Source organism: Paramormyrops kingsleyae, chromosome 10, assembly GCF_048594095.1.
Source record: "Paramormyrops kingsleyae isolate MSU_618 chromosome 10, PKINGS_0.4, whole genome shotgun sequence".
NCBI classification, from domain to species: Eukaryota; Metazoa; Chordata; class Actinopteri; order Osteoglossiformes; family Mormyridae; genus Paramormyrops; species Paramormyrops kingsleyae.
This window is the reverse complement of record NC_132806.1, coordinates 25,199,255-25,222,946: the sequence shown is the minus strand read 5'-3', so window position 1 is coordinate 25,222,946 and position 23,692 is coordinate 25,199,255. Positions and strand designations below refer to the sequence as shown.

General features: G+C 48.0%; 2 protein-coding genes across 5 annotated transcripts in view; both read left to right on the top strand.

Moving 5' to 3' along the window:
• The window catches only part of pls3 (plastin 3 (T isoform)), a 30,222-nt gene extending 16,434 nt beyond the window's left edge, over nucleotides 1–13,788 (top strand). For all 3 annotated transcript variants that reach the window (XM_023816405.2, XM_023816407.2, XM_072717581.1), the window contains exons 3-16: nucleotides 858–1,021; nucleotides 2,963–3,092; nucleotides 3,371–3,503; nucleotides 3,612–3,693; nucleotides 3,787–3,952; nucleotides 4,483–4,625; nucleotides 6,599–6,694; nucleotides 8,615–8,810; nucleotides 10,363–10,441; nucleotides 10,603–10,720; nucleotides 10,937–11,070; nucleotides 11,994–12,117; nucleotides 12,291–12,415; nucleotides 12,894–13,788. In XM_023816405.2, the coding sequence (XP_023672173.1) occupies nucleotides 858–1,021; nucleotides 2,963–3,092; nucleotides 3,371–3,503; nucleotides 3,612–3,693; nucleotides 3,787–3,952; nucleotides 4,483–4,625; nucleotides 6,599–6,694; nucleotides 8,615–8,810; nucleotides 10,363–10,441; nucleotides 10,603–10,720; nucleotides 10,937–11,070; nucleotides 11,994–12,117; nucleotides 12,291–12,415; nucleotides 12,894–13,026 (1,823 nt within the window). In that variant the 3' untranslated portion in view covers nucleotides 13,027–13,788. The remainder of the gene's footprint in view (nucleotides 1–857; nucleotides 1,022–2,962; nucleotides 3,093–3,370; nucleotides 3,504–3,611; nucleotides 3,694–3,786; nucleotides 3,953–4,482; nucleotides 4,626–6,598; nucleotides 6,695–8,614; nucleotides 8,811–10,362; nucleotides 10,442–10,602; nucleotides 10,721–10,936; nucleotides 11,071–11,993; nucleotides 12,118–12,290; nucleotides 12,416–12,893) is intronic.
• A 3,050-nt stretch (nucleotides 13,789–16,838) lies between these two features.
• Nucleotides 16,839–21,651, top strand: cnga2a (cyclic nucleotide gated channel subunit alpha 2a). 2 transcript variants are annotated; one of them, XM_023816368.2, is made up of 6 exons: nucleotides 16,839–16,942; nucleotides 17,279–17,389; nucleotides 17,473–17,649; nucleotides 17,818–17,925; nucleotides 18,482–18,588; nucleotides 19,083–21,651. In XM_023816368.2, exons 1-6 carry the CDS (start codon nucleotides 16,839–16,841, stop codon nucleotides 20,507–20,509), a joined length of 2,034 nt encoding a protein of 677 aa, XP_023672136.1. In that variant the 3' UTR covers nucleotides 20,510–21,651. The 2 variants fall into 2 exon arrangements, with proteins under 2 accessions (XP_023672136.1, XP_023672137.1); XM_023816369.2 differs by lacking the exons at nucleotides 16,839–16,942; nucleotides 17,279–17,389; nucleotides 17,473–17,649; nucleotides 17,818–17,925 and adding an exon at nucleotides 18,123–18,379.
• Nucleotides 21,652–23,692: the final 2,041 nt, after the last annotated feature.

Here is a 23,692-nt window from a genome sequence, read left to right as displayed (position 1 = left end):
CAGCATGTGGAAAAACTCCCAGGGAGGACTTGGCAGACACTCTACAGCCACATCATTAATAATATATCCTCCCCCCTCCCCCCCATGTCTCAGGTCATCCAGCAGCTTCCGTCCCAGCATGCACTGATGCTGATGTATGCCATTTATCTAATTAAATCTCTCCCTATCTGCCTGCTCTCGTCAAAGAAATGACCCCCCCGTAAATGTTGTGATGGGCACTGCAGTATCTCTGCAGGCATTGGCTTCGCACACCACTCAAAGGCATGAGCTAAGATCACAAGATGCTTAGCAATCTGACTGACCCCAGGTTAGGTGAATGTGATTAGTTGTCATTGTTGACAAACCCCAGGACAGTGCACAACCACGAAATGTGTCCTCTGCCTCATGACACAGCAGGGGGGGCAGCTCATCCAGCGCCCGGGGAGCAGGACCTCGCTCAGGGTTACTTTGCTGGTCAAGGATTAGAACCAGCAATCTTTCATTTACGAGCGCGCCTCCCTAACCGTAAGGCCACCACTGCTCACAGGTTAGGGTTAAGGTCAAGCTTTGCCATTGTTCTGGGTGTGTGTGTGTGTGTGTGTGTGTGTGTGTGTGTGTGTGTGTGTATATATGTATATATATGTGTATATGTATATATATATATATATATATATATATATATATATATATATATATATATATATATATATATATATATATATATACATACATACATACATACATACATACACCCATTGTGTCAAGGAAGGTAGATTTTCCCCCACCACTACCACCAGTAACTGCTAACAGTGTTCAGGCTCACTCTCTGATGACTTGGGATGGGTTGTCACCAGTGTCACGTCTGCCCTGCTCCACAGACCTGAATGGCGATGGCTTCGTCTGTGACTATGAGCTCCACGACCTGTTCAGGGAGGCCAACCTGCCCCTGCCGGGGTACAAAGTGAGAGAGATCATCGAGAAGCTGATGGTGGAGGCGGACCGCGACAAAGACAACAAGATCAGCTTCGAAGAGTTCGTCTCCGTAAGTGATTCCCTTCGCTGGTGCCCCTCGCCTCCCTGTCTGCCTCGCTTGGCTATAAATGCTCAAGAAGTACCTTCAGGCAAAGACATCAGCGCGTTTTGCTATCGATTCCTGCTGATGGTAGTTAGTCTTTGGCGTCAGAGCTGACTTTACACGTACTCAGACGGGGGGCAGACACACATTGGCTCCCCCGAGGAAATAAGGTCAGCGTGAGGCCTTGCTGGAGTGCACTTTTAGCCTCGTGGAAGACGGAGGTGGAATGTCAAGTCTCTGGTGGGGAGGTCATGCCTTGTCTGACACTCTTCCCATAAGCATCTCCATTTCTGCCTCTTCTGTCAAGTTTGGCCAGTAGGGAACACAACGGTACATACTGGTTTATCCACCCTGCACTTACTCTCCGTTATGATGTATGGACACCTGTAGCCAGCTTGCAGGAGTTTGGGCGTAGAAAAGGCATGGTGACCTCCTCTAGGGGGCTGGCTTTGACGGATGTTTGTGATGGTCCTGTCGCGGCTGAGCTGGGCAGCGCCTTGCCTTATAAGGTCGCACAGGCGATGTCATGATGAGGGAGAGCAAATGAATGCCGCATGCAAATGGACCCCGTTTTGTCAGCTGGCGTGTCAGTAGCTGTATTGTAAACAAAGTTGATTACACCTGTGTGGGTGAGAGAGGAGTTTGTGGGAGACTCGCCATGTGTATTGGGGTGGGCGTGGCCACAACATGCACAGTGGAGGTATCCTGATAATTGGGACCGCGAAATGCTGCATTAGCATTTGCCAGGTGTGACTGTCATAGTGCAATATTGTATTTCTCGGATGTACAATACAGGCTTTCTCTCTGTTAGCATTAGCATATTTCTTTCCATGATCCCATGACTGGTAGCAAATATTTTTCACTCAGAGTTCCGTCTACATCCCTCCCACAGAAACCCTCAATGGGCTGTGAACCCACCGTAAAAATATACGGTGTTTGGGATTTGAAGGAAGGGTTTGTGGTGTTCCCTGGCACCGCGGCGACGGGGGCAGGCCTGTTTGCGTCTCACTGTTTTCGCAGATGACCCAGTTTTGCCGTGAGTCGGCTCGTTTCTGGCCGGCATCCTGGTCGACCCGCTCGGCGCGTGACAGCTTAGAGGCTCTTCTACGGCACGTGGCTTCCGAGTTTTGTGTGACGTTCCCAGCAATCCCACCCAGAGGCTAAACCCACGCCGCCGTCATTCAGGCAAAACCGGAACATTCCCTTGGGCTGGTCGTATACGTTACAAAAAGTTAAATAAATCACAATATAACAGGCTCCTTCACTTTTGCAATGTTGGATGCATTCTGGGACATTTGTATTGTGTGTGTGTGTGAACCTTTGCGGGGACAGTCAAGGTGTGCCTTGTATTTTAACTCCTTTTTAATGGGTCTATTTCTTAATCGCCAGTATAACCGGTGCAATCTTTTTCACTGGGCTATTCAATGTAAAACGCCGTTTAACAGCTATTTCCTCCATAAAGGGTAAGGAAGCTTCTAATGCAAAGTTTCCTGCTTGTTTGAGATTAATGGTGTGGCTGCTGGGTTTTTAGCAGACCAGTGTGCGCCTGTGGTGGCGTCGTGGTACAACGACCTGCACCCCCTCCTGACTCCCCTTACCGCCCTCATGCACCTATTTTTGCAGTTGAGCATTAGAAGTTTCAAGAATTCAATGCTGTCTGGTAATTAAATAAATAATGCATATAGGTTGAAAAACACTGATCTAGATGATAACAGAAAACCTCGCTGAGGTTCACGAGCACGAATGGGCACGAGGGGAAGTAGTGAACAGGAGGCCCAGTGTGAGTCTGGCATCTCCTGGGTCCACGTAGCTTCAGCATTGCCTATAGTGTGATCATCGGGAGGTGTGGGTAGTCCCTGGAGATGTTCTGACCTCCCCTCTGCCACCTACCCCGTATCCCTGCTATAGATCTTTCATGAGCTGAAGAGCAGTGACATTGCCAAGAGCTTCAGGAAGGCCATCAACAGGAAGGAGGGCATCCTGGCCATCGGAGGCACCTCGGAACTGTCCAGCGAGGGCACGCAGCACTCCTTCTCCGGTGAGTCCTCATGCCTTGGGGTCCATGGCTGGACCACAGGCATTTTTCATTCTACACATTTTCGTATAAGTTAAACTCCTACCAGCAGACCACAGCCATTCGACTGCAGAATTAGGTTTTAATTTCACCAGTGAGGGGCTCTCACAAGTGCTTATCGGAGTTGGTCTATTTGGCCGAGTTTAAAATGTTAAATCACAACACAAACAATAAAACAAATTGTCTTAATGAGCAGGGACAATATGCAGAACATTCCGGATTTTTTTTTTTGTTATTTTCAGAGGAAGAAAGGTTCGCCTTTGTGAACTGGATCAACTCGGCCCTGGAGAAAGACCCAGACTGCAAGCGCGTTCTGCCCATGAACCCCAACAACAACTCGCTCTTCAAGGCCGTGGGTGATGGCATCGTCCTTTGGTGAGTACCCGCCCCCTCCCTTATCTGTTTGTTTATTTTTCAAGAGGTTCTATCAAGCCCGTGTTTGCAACCCCAACCCGTCCCCCCCCACCCCCATGTCACCTCCAGCAAGATGATCAACCTGTCGGTGCCCGACACGATCGACGAGAGGACCATCAACAAAAAGAAGTTGACGCCGTTCACGACACAGGTGGGTTCCCCCGCGGGCTTCTCGGGGCGGCCATGTGACACGGCGTGGGGGCGTTCTGAAGCCGACTGACCCTGTGACACGTCCCACCCGCAGGAGAACCTCAACCTGGCCTTGAACTCTGCCTCCGCCATCGGCTGCCATGTGGTGAACATCGGAGCACAGGATCTGCGGGAGGGAAAGCCACACCTGGTGTTGGGCCTGCTGTGGCAGATCATCAAGATTGGCCTGTTCGCCGACATCGAGCTCAGCCGAAACGAAGGTAATGCGTGGGGGGGCGCGGCCGGAATGAACTCCCACGCCGTCAGGTGAGCTCCAGCTCAGTGCACCCTGTGGGATCTCTTCCTCGCCTTGAATTGGGCTCTGCCTACCCCAAGTTGCTTAGCTAACTATTTATTAAAATCATTGATGGGGGGGCAGCCACTGCTCCGCTTTTGTTAGGGATTTGGGGGCCACTTAAACATCAAAAAGCCCCTTTTCTCAGGCAGTGCTGCCTGACCTGAGCCCAGTCAGGCATGTATGGAGCTAACTGTCTTTCCATAATCTTCATTCTTTCCAGAAAAGTCTATAATATATGTCTTCCTTAATAATGGCATTAAACACCGCAGACTCTGTGGGTTAGTAATCACCTCTCTAGAGCTCTATCAGTGGGGGGGGGGGGGGGGGTGTCGTATGTGGTGACCGAGGTCCCCCGTCGTGCAAAGTAGAGTTCCGTCGCTGATCATCATGCAAGGATGGGGAGTCAGGGGTGGGTCTCTGACTCTGGATGGATTCCTTCCCCCCCCCCCCCAGCACTGGTGGCCCTGCTGAAGGAAGGTGAAACGTTGGAGGACCTGATGAAGCTGTCCCCCGAGGAGCTGCTTCTCCGCTGGGCCAACTTCCACCTGGAGAATGCCGGCTGGAGCAAGATCAACAACTTCAGCTCCGATATTAAGGTGTGTGGTGGGGGGGGGGGGGGTTCACCTGGTGAGCCAGTATGGGCGGCGGTCAGCAGGAATCCGCTCTCTGCCTCTTATGCCCCCCCCCTCCTGTCAATCTTCGAAGCTTAGGCTAGTGGAGGGGGAGAAGCCCCCAAATCAGCGCCTTGGCTTTTACTTTGTGCCCCCTGGGTATCGTTCTGTCCCTAAACTCTAAGCCGCAGCCCCCCATCAGGCATCAGGCCCCGTTTCCTTCGCTCTCTGCCGTTCATCCTGCTTAGTGAGGCTTCTGGCCCAAAAGCTGTGACTGCAGCAGGAGTCTGGGAATTCTAGAGGAGCTGAGGGGTCACCGCTGAATATACAGCTCTGAACAGACACACAAATATATAAGCACAACATGGTATAATACATTAAACAAACCATGAGAATAATATATACAGTATATTTACACATACACACACCTGATTTTCAACTCCTTGTGCTAATTATCACTCGGCTCTTAAGCTGAATCATTTGTGGTGGAACAGGGAAAGACCTAAGCTACACAGGGCTCCGGCCCCCCAGGAGTGGAGTTTGACGCCCCTGCTGTACACTCTGTTCACCCTCAGTTGGGCATCAGCCTGTGTTTGTCCTCTGAAGGCCCAGATTTATACGTCTCCTCTCAGACCTTCTCTGCTTCATGTCCCTCCCCGCATCTCACGTTAATTGACCTGCTTGGTCTGGCAGTATTTATATTCCTCCCCCCTCCCCCCCCCCCTGCCTCAGTGCAGCCCCCATAAACGTTTAATGGAAGCTGCTGGCATGAAGCCAGGGAATAATCACATGAGTATGGATCTGTCATCCTCTTTTTGTTCCTTTCCTCATAATCATAATCAGCCCAAGACCACATGGCCGCCATGAACACATGGGTGACATGGAGCCGTAACTCTGCTTCACGTTTGACGTGCCCCAGAAAGGGCATCGACCAGCCGGAGAGGGCCAGTATGGAGAGGGCCAGGCCGCAATGGAGACGTTTTCCGAAGGGTCTTTTATACAAACAGCTGTCAGGTTGAGCACTGGCCAATGCGACCCCCCCCCCCCATCTCCATCCCAGCCTGCTGGCCTCCCTCACGCTGCACTTGGATTCCGCACTGAAGCTGTGGTTGCCTTGATAATTTTTTTTTTGCTTTTTTGTTCCTCCTCTCTCTCTCTCTCTCTCTCTCTCTCTCTCTCTTTCTCTCTCTCGTTGTTTGTGGCTTAAAGGGCTTTTCTGAAAGTTAGATCCATGAAACTCACTCTGCTGGGACCATGTATTCTGTGTGTTTTTTATATATATATATTTTTTTAGGTTGGGGAACATAATAGCGCAATTAATCCACTCCTAAGAAAATCCTGGGCTCCTAAATCCCATTTCAGCAAGTCTTATTTAAATTCTTACAGCTGGTTAAAATGCTGATTGATTGCGTGTATGAGTGGCCACAGAGCCCCTGTCACTGCAGACGGGGAATGAGGGAGGCTGGTGTCTGGCGTGAGCAGGTCTCGTCTGGGCCTACAATCTACCTGGCCCGCCCTCCGCGTGTAGGGGGGGGCCCTCCGCGTGTAGGGGGGGCCCGCTGTGTGTCGGACCTCATGTTGGGCTGTATCTCACTGTCCTGATATGTCTGTCTTTCTTTGTGCTCCAGCTGTCCGACTTCTCTAACTCAGTGAAGGTATTCCTCCCCCACCCCCACCCCCCCAGCATCATCTAGCAAATCATTTCTGGCATGACTCATACCTTTTTAAAACTTATTTTTACCCCCGACGTTTACTATTACCCCTACATTTTTAGGTCTGGTGATTGAACATCCCCCCCCCCCTCCCCCCCACCCCACCCCACTGTACCAAGCATGTCTGCATGGGACCCAGGTCTGTCCCTGTGTGTTGATGACATCTGTCTTGCCTGTTTTCACATCCCCTATTGTGGTGAGAGATTCATGACAGACCCCCTTTGTCTCTCTCTCTCTCTACACCAGGACTCCCGGGCCTATTTTCACCTCCTGAACCAGATCGCGCCCAAAGGGACCAAGGAGGATGAATCTCGCATCGACATCAGCATGGCCGGCTTCAACGTGAGTGTGACACGCTGGCTGTTCCTCTTTCGCTTCCCCGTTTGATGTGTGGCTGCCCTGTAGGCTCTCATGTGGATATGACCCACCCCCTCACCCCACAATACTTCCCCTCTTGTTGTTATTTTAGTCCCCCCCCCTTCCCCCCATGCATTGTGTGAGGGGGTGTTCGGTATTGTTTAGGAAGTGCGACGTCTGTTTGGGGAGTTTCCCGTGACCACCCTCTGTGTGGGGCCCCTTAGTGTCTCCTGGGCATGTGGGGCCCCTTAGTGTCTCCTGGGCATGTGGGGCCCCTTAGTGTCTTTGGATGCTACCTGGGCACCACGGCTGCACGTTTCTCGTAGACCAAGATGCATTTTCTGTTGACACTCGGTTGGCCGACAGGGGCTTTAGTCTCCCGGGGTGGGGGTGGGGGGGGGGAATTAGTGTGGCTGGATGGGCAGGGGGGGCCTTTGTAGAGGGGCTGGTTTCCAGAGGAGAATCGGGAGGAGATTGTGTTCTTCCGCCTGCCCTGTGCCTTGTAATCTGGGACCCCTCCCCTCCAAGCACCTACCTGGTCATGCAGGGTTATCACCAGACAATGAAGACGTCATAGTGAACTGCCAGTGTGATACAGTTTGGTTGAACAGCAGTAGCAAAATCAGGTGGTCATGTGTTTTATGACCATCGACCTTGTTAAGGGGCTTATGAGTTGGTATCAGTGGTGATGTCCAGCCTATTGACCGCAGGCAGACCAGAGAATGTTTGATCTGGGAAGTGAAATGATCGAATCCCACGATATTCTGGCCTTGAGCTGTGTCTCGGGTCAGCCGATTTCATTTCAATCGTGTCACGCGCAACTCCGCTCTGAGCGCAAGCGGGCCGCGAGGGTGACAGCGAGCCGATGTGCCCCGGGGGGGGGGGGGGGGGGGCAGTGGTGTGATTGATGGAGGAGAGTGGCTGTATTCAGAGGCAGACAATGGCACGGGAGCACGTGTCCTGAGGTCACTGCGCTGCCGGTGCCTTGGGTGCCAGTTATGGACCCGGGGGGGGGGGGCAGGGTGCAGGTGGGTGCAGCTGGCGGCAGGCTGGCAACGCGGCCTTTTGACCCCGACGCCCTGCGATTTGGCTGTGGGCTGGTTGCTTTGGCTTCTGTGTGTGACAGGCTGTTCTCTTTAGGACAGTGGATTGGCTTGACATGCTGTGCTCTCAAATCATTAGGGTCCCAAGCTTGTGTGTGTGTGTGTGTGTGTGTGTGTGTGTGTGTGTGTGTGTGTGTGTGTGTGTGTGTGTGTGTGTGTGTGTGTGTGTGTGTGTGTGTGTGTGTGTGTGTGTGCATTATGTATATATGCCACAATGTGACAAAACCTGTTATTTTGATGTTATGGGGACCATCTTTTCAGACCCCATAACGGGAAACCCAATTTTATAAAAAAATTTGTGACTATAAAAAAAAAAAAAAAAAAAAGTCTTGTGTTTTGCTTAGAAAAGATTGGAGAGTCCCCATCAAGATATAGATGCCTAATCTCTCTCTGCGTGCATGCATGCGTGTGGGCGTGCGCGCGTGCATGCATGCGTGTGGGCGTGCGCATGTGCACGCATGCCCAGGGATGCACTGACCTCTCCTCCATTATGTCCCCTCTCTCCTTCTCTCCCAACTCACCACTAGCCTGCGTCAAATAAGTGATTTTGAAAATGGATGAATGATGGCTCTGATTAAATGAGGTCATCACAGGGCTGGGCAGCTGCCCTCCTGCATAACCTCAGCAACGAGAGTCACGACTGTTTACAATCCAGATGATGGGGAAATTATTTTTGAGAACATTCTGGAATTTAAAGCGTTACCATCTGATTACCTGAGATCTTATCCAGTCCCCTGTGGGTGGAATGTGACCAGATTGTTGTCTGAAAACACGCACCTGTCACCTCTGTGTCACCTGTCAGGAGAAGGATGACCTAAAGCGAGCGGAGTACATGCTGCAGCAGGCAGACAGCCTGGGCTGCCGGCAGTTTGTCACCCCGGCCGACGTCGTCAGCGGCAACCCCAAGCTCAACTTGGCCTTTGTGGCCAACCTGTTCAACAAGTACCCCGCACTGGTCAAGCCAGAGAACCAGGATATCGACTGGGGGCTGCTGGAAGGTGGGTGGCCTCGTGTGAAGCTCGTTATACGTTCAGCTCGAGTGCCTTTCGTGAGGTTCCTTCAACAGGGATTTTTTTTGGGTTCGCGGGTCAACGTCTCCTGAGCCTCTCTGCTGATGCAGCCGCCCGAGCATTCCTGCTCGGTGAACTGAAAGAGGCCTTGTTCATCGTACCATTCCGCTAGCTCAGTGCCTTCGGAGGAAATATCAAACCCCCACCTCATCTCCCTGGCCACGTTTCCACCGGAGCGAGCGGTTTTTCTTTTCTCCGTGAAAGGGAACTTGTGGCGCAGCGGCGGTTCATTTACCGAAAAACAAAAGCCGCCTGACGATGTCCAAGGTTTTAAGAGCGATAAACGTGAAAGCCCCCACTCTTGCGTGACGCACTCGCCTGTGGGGGACTTTGGGCTGGGGGTGGCAGCTTTACCTGCCGCTTTCAGAATCACTGATGCACCCGTGAATGTTATCACTGAGCGGCGGAAAGAAAGACGACGTCTCCCGCCACCTAGTTCATAATGTCGGCAAAATTACGGGAAGTGCTCGGAACTGGCCGCCATTTTGCTCGTACACCCTAAAACATGGCATATTCAGTTTCAATAAGAGCACAGTTCTGTTCTTTGCACTTGTTCTTCATTGCTGTTTACAAAGATTTATTTATTATGTACATAGTTATTAACCTTAAGATATAGTCTGCCCCCCCCCTCTCCCACGTCTTTTTTTGATGGGTCGCTGTTCTACTGAAATTGTATTTTCTTAACGTTTTCACTGCAGCTGGATTGATGTCAAGACTGTAGCCATGGAGTCAACACTGAAGGGGGGGGAGATCAGGATCATATATGTCGGGAGGGACATTATGAGCACATCTGAATACTGGGGTGGGGGGTGTCCACTCCAATCTAATATATCTTATGATTATGACCTTGAATGATGTGTGTGTTTACATGAAGTTTAGCAATTAAAACAAGCATTCCGTTACATATGCACTGATCTGTGTGAATTTGAGCTGTGGAATATGTAGCATTGAGCTGGAAATTTCTAGCGTGCCTGGTCTATTGCTGGTGATGTTTCAGGCCTTGGCGATTGCATTGTTCCTTCCCTAAATACATTTCATTCACTCAAAGGAGTGCTGTCAGCCATTGGATATAATTAATAATCTGTAGCCATTGTATTTGGGTTGGACCCTTGAGGTGGAAGAAAATTTCACTTGGATGTTAGATACGGGACACTGTGGTGAATGTAATGAATGGATGGGCTAGAATGTATGAATGGAATGGAGGTGAGACAATCTTGCTGTTTATAACGTAAAATCCCAATCTGATTTTTCTGGCTAAAGTTTCTATTTTTAATATGAACGACTGTGGAAAGTATTAATAGGACGGTCAGTTGAGAGCGTCATGATGTTCTACTTCTTGTGGCGGAGCTCCCCCTAGTGGTGGATCCACAGTAGCAATATGGAGGGACTGTGCTGTATGTTTTGAGCTCGTTAAAAATCCCAAGGATAGGATGCGAATAGGCAGCAACTTTGACTGAGAGATCTGTTCCCCTCCCCCCAGGTGAGACCAGAGAGGAGAGAACCTTCCGTAACTGGATGAACTCCTTGGGTGTAAACCCGCACGTGAACCACCTCTATGGGTAAATGTCGTGTGTGAAAACTAGCCCTGCATCATATGCAGTGGCGTCACCATTTCAGTTTTACAGTGTTTATTCAGATAAAATACAGAACATGTCATCCTCAGTTCACCTAACGACACACATGACCTCAAACAATGATGTCATCTTTTCCCCACTCATAGTGACCTCCAGGATGCCCTGGTGATCTTACAGTTGTATGAGAAGATTAAGGTTCCGGTCGACTGGAACAACAAAGTGAACAAGCCGCCTTACCCCAAAATCGGAGCCAATATGAAAAAGGTACCTTGACGAGTCGTTATTGCAGAGAATTCTGCTGTTCTGGCCTCAAAGTGGAGTAAACTGTGGGTGAATTCCTCAACGGCGATAGCAGGAATACCCTGTCGACTGCAGGCGTACCTCTGCTGCACCGTGAGGCTACATTCTCCACAAGAGGCACGTGTGTTCTGTTCTTCAGCTAACCTGCCACGTGTGCTCTCTGGCTCCCTCTCTGTGCAGCTGGAGAACTGCAACTATGCCGTGGAGCTGGGTAAGAAGGAGGCCAAGTTCTCTTTGGTGGGCATCGGCGGACAGGACCTGAACGATGGCAACGCCACACTAACCCTGGCTCTGGTGTGGCAGCTGATGAGAAGGTGGGAGACCCCCCCCCCCCCCCCCGACACACACACACACACACACACACACACACACACACACACACGGTATAGCAGGAATGATAGTTTAATGTACACTAACCCTGTGCATGCCATCTGCCAGGAGGGTCTTGCTCTTGCTAGCCATGAGGATGTACCCTGTCAGTGCATTATGAAACCGCCATAAAGATCTCGCATCCCAGCTGTTCCATGTTTGTGTTTGTTCACACCTTCATGCTTCACATGAACGTTAAAACTTCAAGTCAAGTAGGTTAGTCATTTCAGTCATATACACAGTACCCTAAAACATTCCATGGCTATGAATGCATTTCAGTATGTGTCCCACGTACATGTGTACTCAAAATGACATGGTACTCCAGGACCATGGGGAAACACAAAGAACAAAAAACAGTAACACAAGACTAGGCAGGCAGGACAGAACTATACAGTGCAAGGAGAGCAAAGAGAGAGAGAGCAAGAAAACATACAGTGCAGTCTACAAAAGCAATAACAATACTAGTTTGAAGGAATAGAGTATTATGACAGATACTGTAATGCTAGTAGTATGTGTGCAAAAAAAGCAAGGTTGAGATAGCAATAAATAATTGTGCAAACAATAGCAGCAGCAGGACAGAGAATATGCAGCATTTAATAAATAAAGGGGATATACAGTACAGTGCCAGTCAGTCTTAGCAAGCCTCATGGAGCATCCTTTTTAAGGGACACATGGACATCGAGTGCCTTAATGAATGATCCCTGTGTCAATAACCTAGTGTTGTGAACTGTCGAGTTGTGTTGTGAGCTACTTGGTAAAAGCTGAGGGAAACAGTTGCAAAAATCCCCAAGGAGTGACCTCCAAAACGGTCATGATCGCTGAATGAATGGATCCATGACGGAAACCTGACCAGGTCTCCTTCCCCCAGGTACACCCTCAATGTACTAGAAGACCTGGGCCATGGCGAAAAGGCCAATGATGAAATCATAGTCAACTGGGTGAATAAGACTATAGCGGAGGCTGGAAAGAAGACCAAGATAGGAAACTTCAAGGTTGGTATTGTTATCTAATGCTCTTCATGTTCCTGCTGCTCTTCATGATGTCAAAGTGTGTTTACGTGAATGGTTTTTATATAGTCGAGAACTCATCCCATCAGAGGATGGTGTGAATTCCGCTTGAGACCTTTGGGGTATACAGCTGAAGGGGCTTTCTTTTGGACTTGTAGGACAAAGAGATCAGCACCAGTCTTCCTGTCGTGGACCTGATCGACGCCATCCAGCCAGGCAGCATCAGTTACGACCTGGTGAAGACGGGCAGCCTCACTGAAGAGGACAAGCTGGAAAATGCCAAGTGAGTTTTCCCCAGTTGATATGTCCATCGTGCCCCTGCTTGTTTGAGCACGCTCTCTTGCAAAGTCACCCTGAAATGTTTCCAACTTTGTTGGGAAAGGCACTAAATGAAAATTACACAGAATTATACTATGGAAACTCCAGTGCATGTTTAATATTGTGACCTTGACCAGGGTAAGTGGGCTCATTGGGTTAGGATGCTGTGGCTATGATCGGAAGGTCGTCTGTTCAAATCCTAGAGTCGGTGGAGTGATGTTACCGTTGGGCCATTGAGCAAGCCCCAATTGCTCCAGGGGCTGACTGACTCTGCTTGGATAAATGCATCAACTAAATAAATAATATGGATGGATGTTTCACATTGTTACACATGGGAGTGTCTATATTTGAAATGAGAAGAGCTTCATTAATTTTTCAACATGACCACAGACTGGTAAACCCTACAGTGCTGACAAGGATACTCCCTACCCAATGCCCTGCAGGTACGCCGTCTCCATGGCCAGGAAGATTGGTGCCCGTGTCTATGCCCTGCCAGAGGACCTGGTGGAAGTGAAACCCAAAATGGTGATGACTGTCTTCGCCTGTCTGATGGGCCGGGGCATGAAGAAGGTGTAACACGGGGTGGGGTGAAGGTTTGGGGGCAGCCCACCCACGGCAGTCTTCTCCGACCCGGAACCTCTCCCGCAAGCCATTTGCTGGTTAAAAGGCTTCTGACTTCAAGGAATCAATGCAGCCATAATTAAGAAGCATCTTGTTTTTTTTTTCTTGGCTGAAATCATGACAAAGGCCTGGGATTGAGGGGTGGGTGTGGGGGGAAGCATTGGATTATAAAGGCCAGACTATCTCTCTCTTTGCCCCCCATGTATGGCGGTTTGACTAGAGAAAGGTACACATCAAAATGCATTCATATCTTGTCCAACGAGACAACTCCGCTTTCAGGTGCCTTGGTGCAAAGGCTCGGGTCCTTCTGAGCCTCCTTATACATTTTATTTGCATATTTGTTTCCTGGAGGGTTAAATAAAGCAAAGGGTTATAGTTTTGCTGTATTTTTTTTGAGACTTGAGGTTATTTTAAGATTGTACATGGTAGCTGGAGAACATTGGAACGTGTGAACCAAACTTGCAGTATTGCTGGAAGCGCTGTGCTCTCTTTCTCTCTTTGTTCTATATGTACCTTTACAGTGGATGTCTTTATACCAATATGCAATTTACCAAAAAATACACAGTACATCCTACCCAGGCGGACTCTAATACATTCCATAGCTATGAACGCATTTTAGTATGTGTCCTGCGTACATGTATACTCAAAATGTGCTTTTTACATAATGGAAAATAAAAAATGGAAAAAAAAACTTTTTTTTTTCCCTCATTGGATTTACTTCTTTTTGCAGGTTTTCAAACTCTTGTGGGGGGAATCATATGTAATAATTGAATTTTTGCTGTTTGGTTTATGAATATTTCATAAGTGGATATGTTTTTTTGCACGTGCTGTATATGATTCAATGAAACAATCACAGCAGGATTACAATTGCTCAAGTTAATTTGAGAGTTTCTAGAAAAATCCAGCCAAGTAAAACAATCCCGTTTGTCTAATCGTGTCAAGGTCTCTGTCGGTGTTCGGGCCCTGCCGACAGTTTAACCAATAAGATGGCACACCTTGGGTTTGGGTGCGGGGTCAGTCCAGCTGTCCAGAGTGCTGGAGGGAGCTGCAGTAACATGGGAGATGACGTGAGAACCAGGGGTCATGACCAGCTTTTACATCAAAGGGACCGGGTGTAATTAGGATAAATAGATAGGGCTGGCTTCGTGTATGTGTGTGTGTGTGTGTGTGTATGTGTGAGTGAGAGAGATTATTCCTGCGTTCAATTATCTCTCCGAGTCGGAACTCTGATGAAAACGTCACGAAAAACGTCACTTCCCATTGGAAATGCCTCTTTTATGACGTTGATGTCGGACAGTATTCCTGGGAGATGAGGAGGGGGGCACGACCAGCTTTTACATCAAAGGGACCAGATGTAATTAGGATAATCAGATAGGCCTGGCTTCCTGTGTGTGTGTGTGTGTGTGTGAGAGAGAGATATATATATATATATATATATGAATTGGGGATGGCACCTGACTGCATAATGACAGTTGTCTATGACACCTCTGTCACTTTCTCTCTATTTTTTGCTTCCCCTTCTCCTCTTACCAGGAAGTGATCACCCCTCTCTTTGTCAGTCCCTGCATGTCTCACTGGGCACCATCCCAAAGCTGTGCACCCCTAATCACCTGTTTTCCGCAGCGTTGCAGCCACTTGACAAACGCTGACGATTACGCCTGCCGCTTGTCACCATGGCCCCCAGGGGCCAATGGCCTAATACCATTTCACTTGTTCCCTGAGGAACCCGCCAATCCCTGTGCTGCTCTGAGTCTCCTCAATCCCCACACCAATTTAGCACCCCTGAGCTTCGAACTGGACGATGGGCGTGGCATCAGCGCGCTGAATTAATTCGCAGGGGCCGATATCAGTCAAGCTGGTGAGCCGTCTATGTGGACCAGCCATAATAAAGAGGCGGGATGGAACGAGGGACCTTCACCCTGCTCCTGATCAAAGTCACAGGGGGTCTTATGTGATTAGGAAACCCTGCCACGAAAAGCTGGGGGGACGCTGTGATTCCTATGATTGGAATGCAGAGAAATGTGGAGATGTTGGATGTCACTATGGGAGAGAAAGAGGGCTGTGTGGGTTCTGGAGTGGTTTATGCTAATCCTCCTCCTCGTCTCCACACCCACCCCCTTCTCCCCTGAGTGATGAGGACCACAGGATGCCCCAGTGCGTCTCAGATACAGGTCGTAGACCCACTAAGGCTCTATCTGAGCCTGGCACTGGCTGGCAGGGACTGCGATCCACCTTTTAAAAAGAATAAAAAGTTGGAGAAAACAGCGAGGGACTGGCAGGTGACAGCAGGGATCACTCTTACTACTTGGAACTATGGGGACGTTGTCTGAGACTTAGCTTATTCATATTGAACAAACACAGAGGTTTGATCCAGCCAACAACAAAGAGATCCTAAAGCAGGTGAGTCTTTTTTTTTTTTTTGTCGCTCTCCCTTATGATGGGACGACTCAAAGTGCTGTGACTTGCGTATGTAATTCTGTAAGGACACACTGCTTTTGCTGACATTATTTAATGTTGAGAGGGCAAGGAGCAGGTTGCTCTAGAGAGCCCCAAAGCATCTGAGATTCTAGATTGTTCAATCTTCATTGTTTCTGTCAGAGTTGGTTTTTACAGGGAGTTTGCTTCTTTAGATTTTGGTTACACCCCGAACAAGAAGTGCGAATGCAACATTCAAAGTAGGAGCTGACAGCTGGCTGCGTTCCTGCAAGATATAAATGCTAAGTTGCTCAACTGTGCACTTTGATGGGGCCATCATTTTCAACTATTCCATAGGCAGGATTAAAATAATAATGGGAATGTTGTCTGTCTGGTGCACATGCATACTTGGCTTCTCACTGTAGGGCCACTTGATGTTGGTGAGATGGTCCCAGCTGCTAGGATCTCAAGGACCTGTAATCAGGGCACCAAGTGGACAGCCGAAGTGCTTGCTGTTCAAGTGGTCCAAGGCTCTTGATCTCTCCACTATCTTCTCCGTTCCTTCATCCACAATCCTTCCCTGTACACCTCTCCCTTGATGAGTGAGAGCAGCATCGTAGCCATATCTGTCGTTGCTATGGGTGCCAAGGTTGTCTCCATAGTGACAGCTGCCTCCCTGAGCCAGATGATGCTGGGTTTCTGTTGGCAGATCCCCTTTGTTCTCCAAAGATGTAGCCACACACCTCCATAAATGGTGAGATCACCTGAAAGTGGTTTCCATGCCAATGAGGCTCATTAATGCAACACTCGTGAACTGAGTGCTCTAGTGCTTTTCTCTGCTATCTGTCTTCTAACTTACACCTGCACCAGAGAAAAAGGAAAAAACTTCTGTTGACAGCCATGGTTTTGATACTCTGAGTGTCTCCGCAAGTGTCTCCATCAAATGGTTTGACTGTGATGATGTTGGCCAAAACAAGAAGTTTTTGAAAAGTACTAAATATCAAACTTTTAAAGCAACAGACCAGCTAATGGATGACATGCAACTATGCAACTCTGGGCTCGTATCTACTTTCTTTGAGTTATGTACTTCCATTTCACTAGAAATATTATCCTAAACACAATGGTGACTATGAAGTATAGGTCAGTGCTAGAAGTGTACTGGCAGAGTACCAGTAAATGGGAAAAAGTTAACACCCGCTTGAAGCAGTTGACAGCACACTCATTTGATCCTCTGCTTGTGAGAAGAGTGCTTTGTACAATATAGTGGTGTTAACACCTACGTACCATGATCTCGGCTAGCAGGATGTCCATTAACTCAAGCAACTCGCTTTGTGAGTCCCTGTAGCAGGGGAATGACCGGACAGGTGGCGGAGAGCTCGGACCTTTCAGTGCACAGGCTCTCAGTGAAGACGTCCATGGAAGAGGAGTCTGAGAGAGCCGACAGCACCATGAGCTGGTGAGCTTCATGTGTTCCGGCAAGTAGGCTCATTATTATTCAAATAGGAAGCACTACCTGATTGGCTGCTTTCACCCAGGCTAACTTAGCTAGCTTTTTTGCACCACAAAAGAGCAGCATATCCCAAAAGCATCACAGCCCAAAGATTGTCTTAATTTGAGAGAGTGTGCTGCACTACAAAACAGGGGCTAGTTTCCCAATAGCTTCACCGACCAATCAGGTAGCACTTCTTTTATGAATATTAATAAGCCTTTAATGAGCATTCCCTGGAGTGTGGGAGGTTGTTGGCTCTTCTGTGCCCCACCTGATCTTGCACTTGTGACCTCGTTCCCACAGTGTGCACTCTGTGTGTGACGACACATGCTCTGAGCTGCAGAGGGTGGGCACCATCGAGGCCCAGGGCCTGAACTCCGACAGATCTTTCCGTGGAAGGGGAGCCATGTCACGGTGAGCGGGGGTGTCCAATAGGGTGAATCGCAGGTTGGTGGATCTGTAGATCATACACCATAATTGGTTTGCCCTTCTCACAGCCTGGTAGGCATGGTGATCACGCTGAGGGAATGGGCCCACAAGAGCTTGCTAGAGGAGGAGGAACAGCGTCCCGACTCATTCCTGGAGAGGTTCCGCGGGCCTGAGCTGCAGGTCGCGCCCAGTCGCATCAGCAACAGCCAACCCGACGGCAGCAGCACCAAAATCAACCGACCCAAGTATGCCCGGTGACACATCCTGCGGCTCCTTTTCAAAATTTACGTAGAATACATGCAGTTCCTCTCTAACAGATACGATGCATATTCATGATATGGCTGAAATATCATACCAAGGATTGCTTTTTCACCAGCTTCTGATTTTATATCATGTTCTCTTGGGACCCTCAGAAAGAAGTCTAATGTGTTCATCCTGGCACCAGCAGATGACATGTATTACCGGTGGCTCTTCGTAATTGCGACGGCTGTACTATATAACTGGTGCTTCCTAGTGGCCAGGTACAGTGATGCAGCAAATTCACACATTCAGACTCACCTTAGACTACAACATAGACTTCATGCCACATGTCACATTCATTATGTACTTGGAGATGCTTTGATTTTAATAACTTTATACCTGTTTTACTCATTCATCCTTTATGTTTACTTAAAAACTGTATTAAGCGGACCTTTATACAGCAGTTTCTCCTATGAGATCTAAAGGTGTAGCCTTCAGGCACACAGACAGCTCCGCGTTTCCTGGCCCAGTGTTCCCAAGGCCACTGCCCGCTCGTTGAATTCACAGCTCAGTCCACCTGCTCCGCAAGGTCAGGCTGTCCAGTACTCCCACTCATTTCTCAGCGGGTGAATTGATCTAAATCATCTTTCCTTTGTCAGGTGGTATGACATTCCAGCACCTCCCAGGATCAAAAGTTCATGATCAACATGCTGCCTGATCCACGTATTTTATAATGTTGGTGTTTGAAGATAATAGATTGTTTGTTTTCCTCAGTTATATTCTGCTGCTCTCTGATTGGCCCTTCACTTCTCCCTCCATATCTCTGTCTACACACAGGGCCTGCTTTGATGAGCTACAGACGGAAGGCTTCATCCTGTGGCTGGTGCTGGACTACCTCTCTGATGCAGTCTACATCCTAGACTCCTGTGTTCGGCTGCGCACTGGTTAGACTGAGTGTTGTTCTGACCCGCCCAATGAGCAGGAAAATTGCCAACCAAAACCAGAATTTACAAAATTATAGGAACTAAATAGGTGAATAGGAAGTAAGACTAAAAAAATAAACCTTGTACTAAAATCACACCCTGATTCCTCGAAAGAACTCTGCCCACCTCCATGTGAAGGCAGGAGCCAGCCTTGTACAAAAGCACATTTTTCTGGAGAACTTTTTGTCTGTTGTCTAACTTGTTAGTCTGCCAATTAAACCAAATATTTTACGGTACTTGTGTTTAATTCAGCTGATGTCATAGGGTGATTCTCTCACAACCCATAATTTTCATTCAGGCGTCTAAATTCAGCCACAAATTACCTGGATGCTCTCAAACAGCCACATTGGTTGTTAAAATAAACTCAGTAAAGTTTAAATAAACTGAGGTCTGTACCCCACAATCACAGTGAAACTCAGTCAGACCATCCTGGTGTGGTTTATTTTTCTCTGTAGGGTTCCTGGAGCAGGGCTTGCTAGTGAAGGACTTGCTGAAATTACGGGACAACTACATCCACACAACCCAGTTCAAACTGGACACGCTCTCCATCCTACCGACGGACCTAGCTTACATCATCCTGGGCATACACAAGCCACAGCTGCGATTCAACCGACTGCTTCGATTCTCCCGTCTGTTCGAATTCTTTGACCGCACTGAGACACGCACCAACTACCCCAATATATTCCGCATCTGCAACCTAGTGCTCTACATCCTGGTTATCATACACTGGAATGCCTGCATCTACTTTGCCATCTCCAAGTCACTGGGCTTCGGCTCTGATACCTGGGTGTACCCCAACATCACCGACCCTGAATTCAGTTCACTGACCCGTGGATACATCTACTGTCTGTACTGGTCCACACTCACCCTAACCACAATTGGGGAGATGCCTCCACCTGTCCGGGATGAGGAGTACCTCTTTGTAGTCTTTGACTTCCTTGTGGGCGTGCTGATCTTTGCTACCATCGTGGGAAATGTGGGTGCAATGATCTCGAATATGAATGCCACACGGGCAGAGTTCCAGTCTCGCATTGATGCCATCAAGCACTACATGCAGTTCCGCAAGGTGAGCAAGGACCTAGAGGCGCGCGTCATCAAGTGGTTCGACTACCTTTGGACCAACAAGAAGACAATGGATGAGCAGGAGGTGCTGAAGAATCTGCCCAACAAGCTCCGGGCTGAAATCGCCATCAATGTGCACCTGGAGACGCTGAAGAAGGTGCGCATCTTCCAGGACTGCGAGGCCGGTCTGTTGGTGGAACTCGTCCTGAAGCTGCGACCACAGGTCTTCAGTCCCGGTGACTATATCTGCCGCAAGGGTGACATTGGCAAAGAGATGTACATCATCAAGGAGGGTCGGCTGGCAGTGGTCGCGGATGATGGTGTCACTCAGTTCGCTACACTGACATCGGGAAGCTGCTTTGGTGAGATTAGTATCCTCAACATTCAGGGCAGCAAGATGGGTAACCGCAGGACCGCTAACATCCGTAGCATCGGCTACTCGGACCTCTTCTGCCTTTCCAAGGATGACCTTATGGAGGCAGTGATGGAATACCCAGATGCCAAGAAGGCACTGGAGGAACGGGGCCGGGAGATCCTGCTGAAAGAAGGTTTGCTGGATGAGAACATGGGGGCAGGGCTAGGCGGGGAGGAGATGGAGGAAAAGGTAGAGCGGCTAGAGGCCTCGCTGGACACCCTCCAGACCCGGTTTGCCAGGATGCTCGGCGAGTACACGGCCACACAGCAGAAGCTTAAGCAGCGGCTCACTCAGCTTGAGTGCCAAATGCGCTGCACCGGCAGCGGCCTACTGTCTGACGCTGATGGCAACGAGAGCAGCTGCGATGCAGACGGCACATGCAGCGAGGCGCACAGCCTGCTGTAAACATATCCGCTTTCATCCCTATAGTATCCAATCTTCACAACGCACGGTGCAGGGGATACCCTGAATGGGACACCTGTCCAATCCGAAGCAGACACATGCATAACAGGCAATATAGAGCCACCGATTCTCCTAAAACACAAACCTTTGGATTTTGGAAAGAAACTGGATCATCTGGAGGAAACCCAGTTTGGGTTACTGCATTTTGTACACAGATACAGTAATGACAGTCTTTCTCTCCTACATCCGGCAAAACCACACACATAAGAACATAAGAAATTTACAAACGAGAGGAGGCCATTCGGCCCATCAAGCTCGTTTGGGGAGAACTTAGCTAATAGCTCAGAGTTGTTAAAATCTTATCTAGCTCTGATTTAAAGGAACCCATGGTTTTAGCTTCCACTACAATAGCAGGAAGACTATTCCATACTCTGACTACACGCTGTGTAAAGAAGTGCTTCCTCAAATTTGTTTTAAAATGTTCTCCCGCTAATTTCCACTTATGGCCACGAGTTCTAGTATTTAGACTAATATTGAAATAGTCATTTGGCTGAACAACATCCAGACCCGTTAGAATCTTATAGACCTGAATCATATCCCCCCTTAGTCTCCTTTGCTCAAGGCTAAACAGATTCAGTTCCGCTAACCTCTCCTCGTAAGACATTCCTCTAAGACCAGGAATCATTCTCGTAGCTCTTCGTTGCACCTTTTCTAAGGCAGCAATGTCCTTCTTGAGGTATGGTGACCAAACCTGCACACAGTATTCTAGGTGGGGTCTTACCAAGGAATTATATAAGTGTAACATCACCTCCCTTGACTTAAACTCCACACATCTAGAGATATAACCCAACATTCTGTTCGCCTTTTTTATTGCTTCCCCACATTGGCGAGAGTGGGACATGGAAGCATCAGCATACATACCGAGATCTTTCTCGTAATCAGCTACCTTTATTTCAGTGGAACCCATAAAATATCTGTACTGTATATTTCTGCTCACAGAATACAACTTTGCCCTAAAATTTCTATAGTGGGTCCGAAAATGTCAGAAACTTAAATTTCATTGATTATACATAATCAGGAGCCTGTGTTTGTCCCCATGATTCCATATCTGGATTTTTTTCCAGAAAGAACAATAAACTGTCCCATTTACAATGCAAATGGATTATTGTAATTTTGTCGATTTTCATTTGATGCAACTTAAAATTCTACTAACTTATACTGCACTATATTTCAGTATGTTAGGTAGACATGTTAGGTATCCCTTCATCCATTTTCTGTATCCACTCATCCTATCCAGGTGCATGGCAGGGAATAACCCAGGTTGGGGTGCCAACCCCTTGCAGGGCACTCACACACAGAGTCACACCTTAGGACAGTGTGGCAACTCCACATTAGCCTGTTTCTAGACTGTGAAGGAAAACCAGAGAAGATCCCACAATGGCACGAGTAGAACATGTGAACTCCACTGTGGTAATGTTAGCGAATGTTAGTGAAACCTTCTTAAATCAGGGGTAGATTCTTGATTTTACTTCTGTTATACAAAAAGGAACTAGTGGGTTGCCTGTCTTCTATCTTGGGTCGAAATCCAGGCTTGAGAAAAGCTATACAAAGAAATATCTTTTGAGAAAGAATCTAGTAGCAACTGCAGAATAAGTGGATGACAGATAAACAATTGCACACCAAGGACTGGATATTTTGAACACTCTCACATATCCTGAGGGCCCCAAGCCTAAAGCGTGTCAGCCTCACACACACGACCAAAGCAGCTGCTGTCGCTTCCTCCACTTCATCTCAAAGAACTGCATTTTAATTGCAAATTACAAATGCAGAATAGCTTATTGTGCAGCAAATGAGTGCCTTTCAGAGATGATCAAACAGCTCTTTGACAAGTGAGTCATTTCATATTCCCCACATTGAAGTGTTTTTTTTTTTTTTGCTTAGTAGGCTATGTATCTCCAAATATACTCTTGCAATTTTTTTGATCCAAATATAATCCTGAAAGAATCAACTGAAACCATTCATTTTTGAACTCTGCACCTCAAAGAGGACAATGTCACAAAAACAAAAATTAAAATTAACAGTAACATGAAGAGAAGCATGTAAAAATGCAGGCTATAATGTTGAAAAAAATAATGCATAGGTTCAGCATGTACATCTATAGCATGGGCCCAGAGGGTGTTGGATCACGCCGTCTCCACCGCGTCCGTGGATGAGAAGAGATTCACAGCTGACACGGGGAGAAGTTGCAAATCACCGGTTTATCGTCTGACAGATTGCAATCCGGGAGCGGCCGTCTGACATACATTCAGCATGTACAGGAGGAGGTTCTGCCATATGTATCAGCTGTATCCCTTTTAAAGCCCTTTGGGCATCCCCCCCCTTTCTCGGTACCTTCCGTCTACGTGACAAGCACATGTGTGACTCCAGCCGGCTCGTAGTCCTTCTGGAAGGCTAAAAGATAAGTAGGGGTCGCTGATATTCTCTGTCGCCCCCCCTATCTGTTCCGATTAGGTAGCCTTGCCTTGCCGGCGCGCCAGTCAGTTCTCGTTTTGATTAGTTACAGCCTTATAGAATCATTCCCTTTATTTAATTAATTATTCCCTCAAGGGCTAATATCTTGCACATTTTAGGTGCCCGTGTTAAATGCTACCTTAAGCAATAAGAACAGGAAGACGGACGCAAACGCGCGGGAATACGGTTTTGAGCTCATGGCTCTGAAAATTGTAACGACCAACTCTCACGCATCAGGCCTGACACTCGCTTTCAGTCTCGCGCTCACGTAAGAAATCTTACTGCAAATCTATATTATTCCATTGTAAACCTAAAATTAGCTACATCAAAAGCGTTGGGGTAGTTTGCAAACTCTACAGACTCTGTACAAGGTAATAAAACTGTTACATACATGTAAACGTGTGCATACTTGTCTCCAATTGAAAATCTCAGCCAGCTGACCAAAGTTGGAAACGCTGCAATAGACTTTTGTATGATCGGTAGCTATCAACACCTAACAACGGTAATCTTTTTTGAGAAATAATAATTAAATCGCCTCTGAGAAACACTGCGAGATCATTAACATTGCGCTATGTTTTTTAGCGGAAACTACAGGTATTCACACGAATCCCTAAAGCAGGGGTTGCCAATCTTATCCGCAAAGGGCCGGTGTGTATGCAGGTTTTTGGGATAACC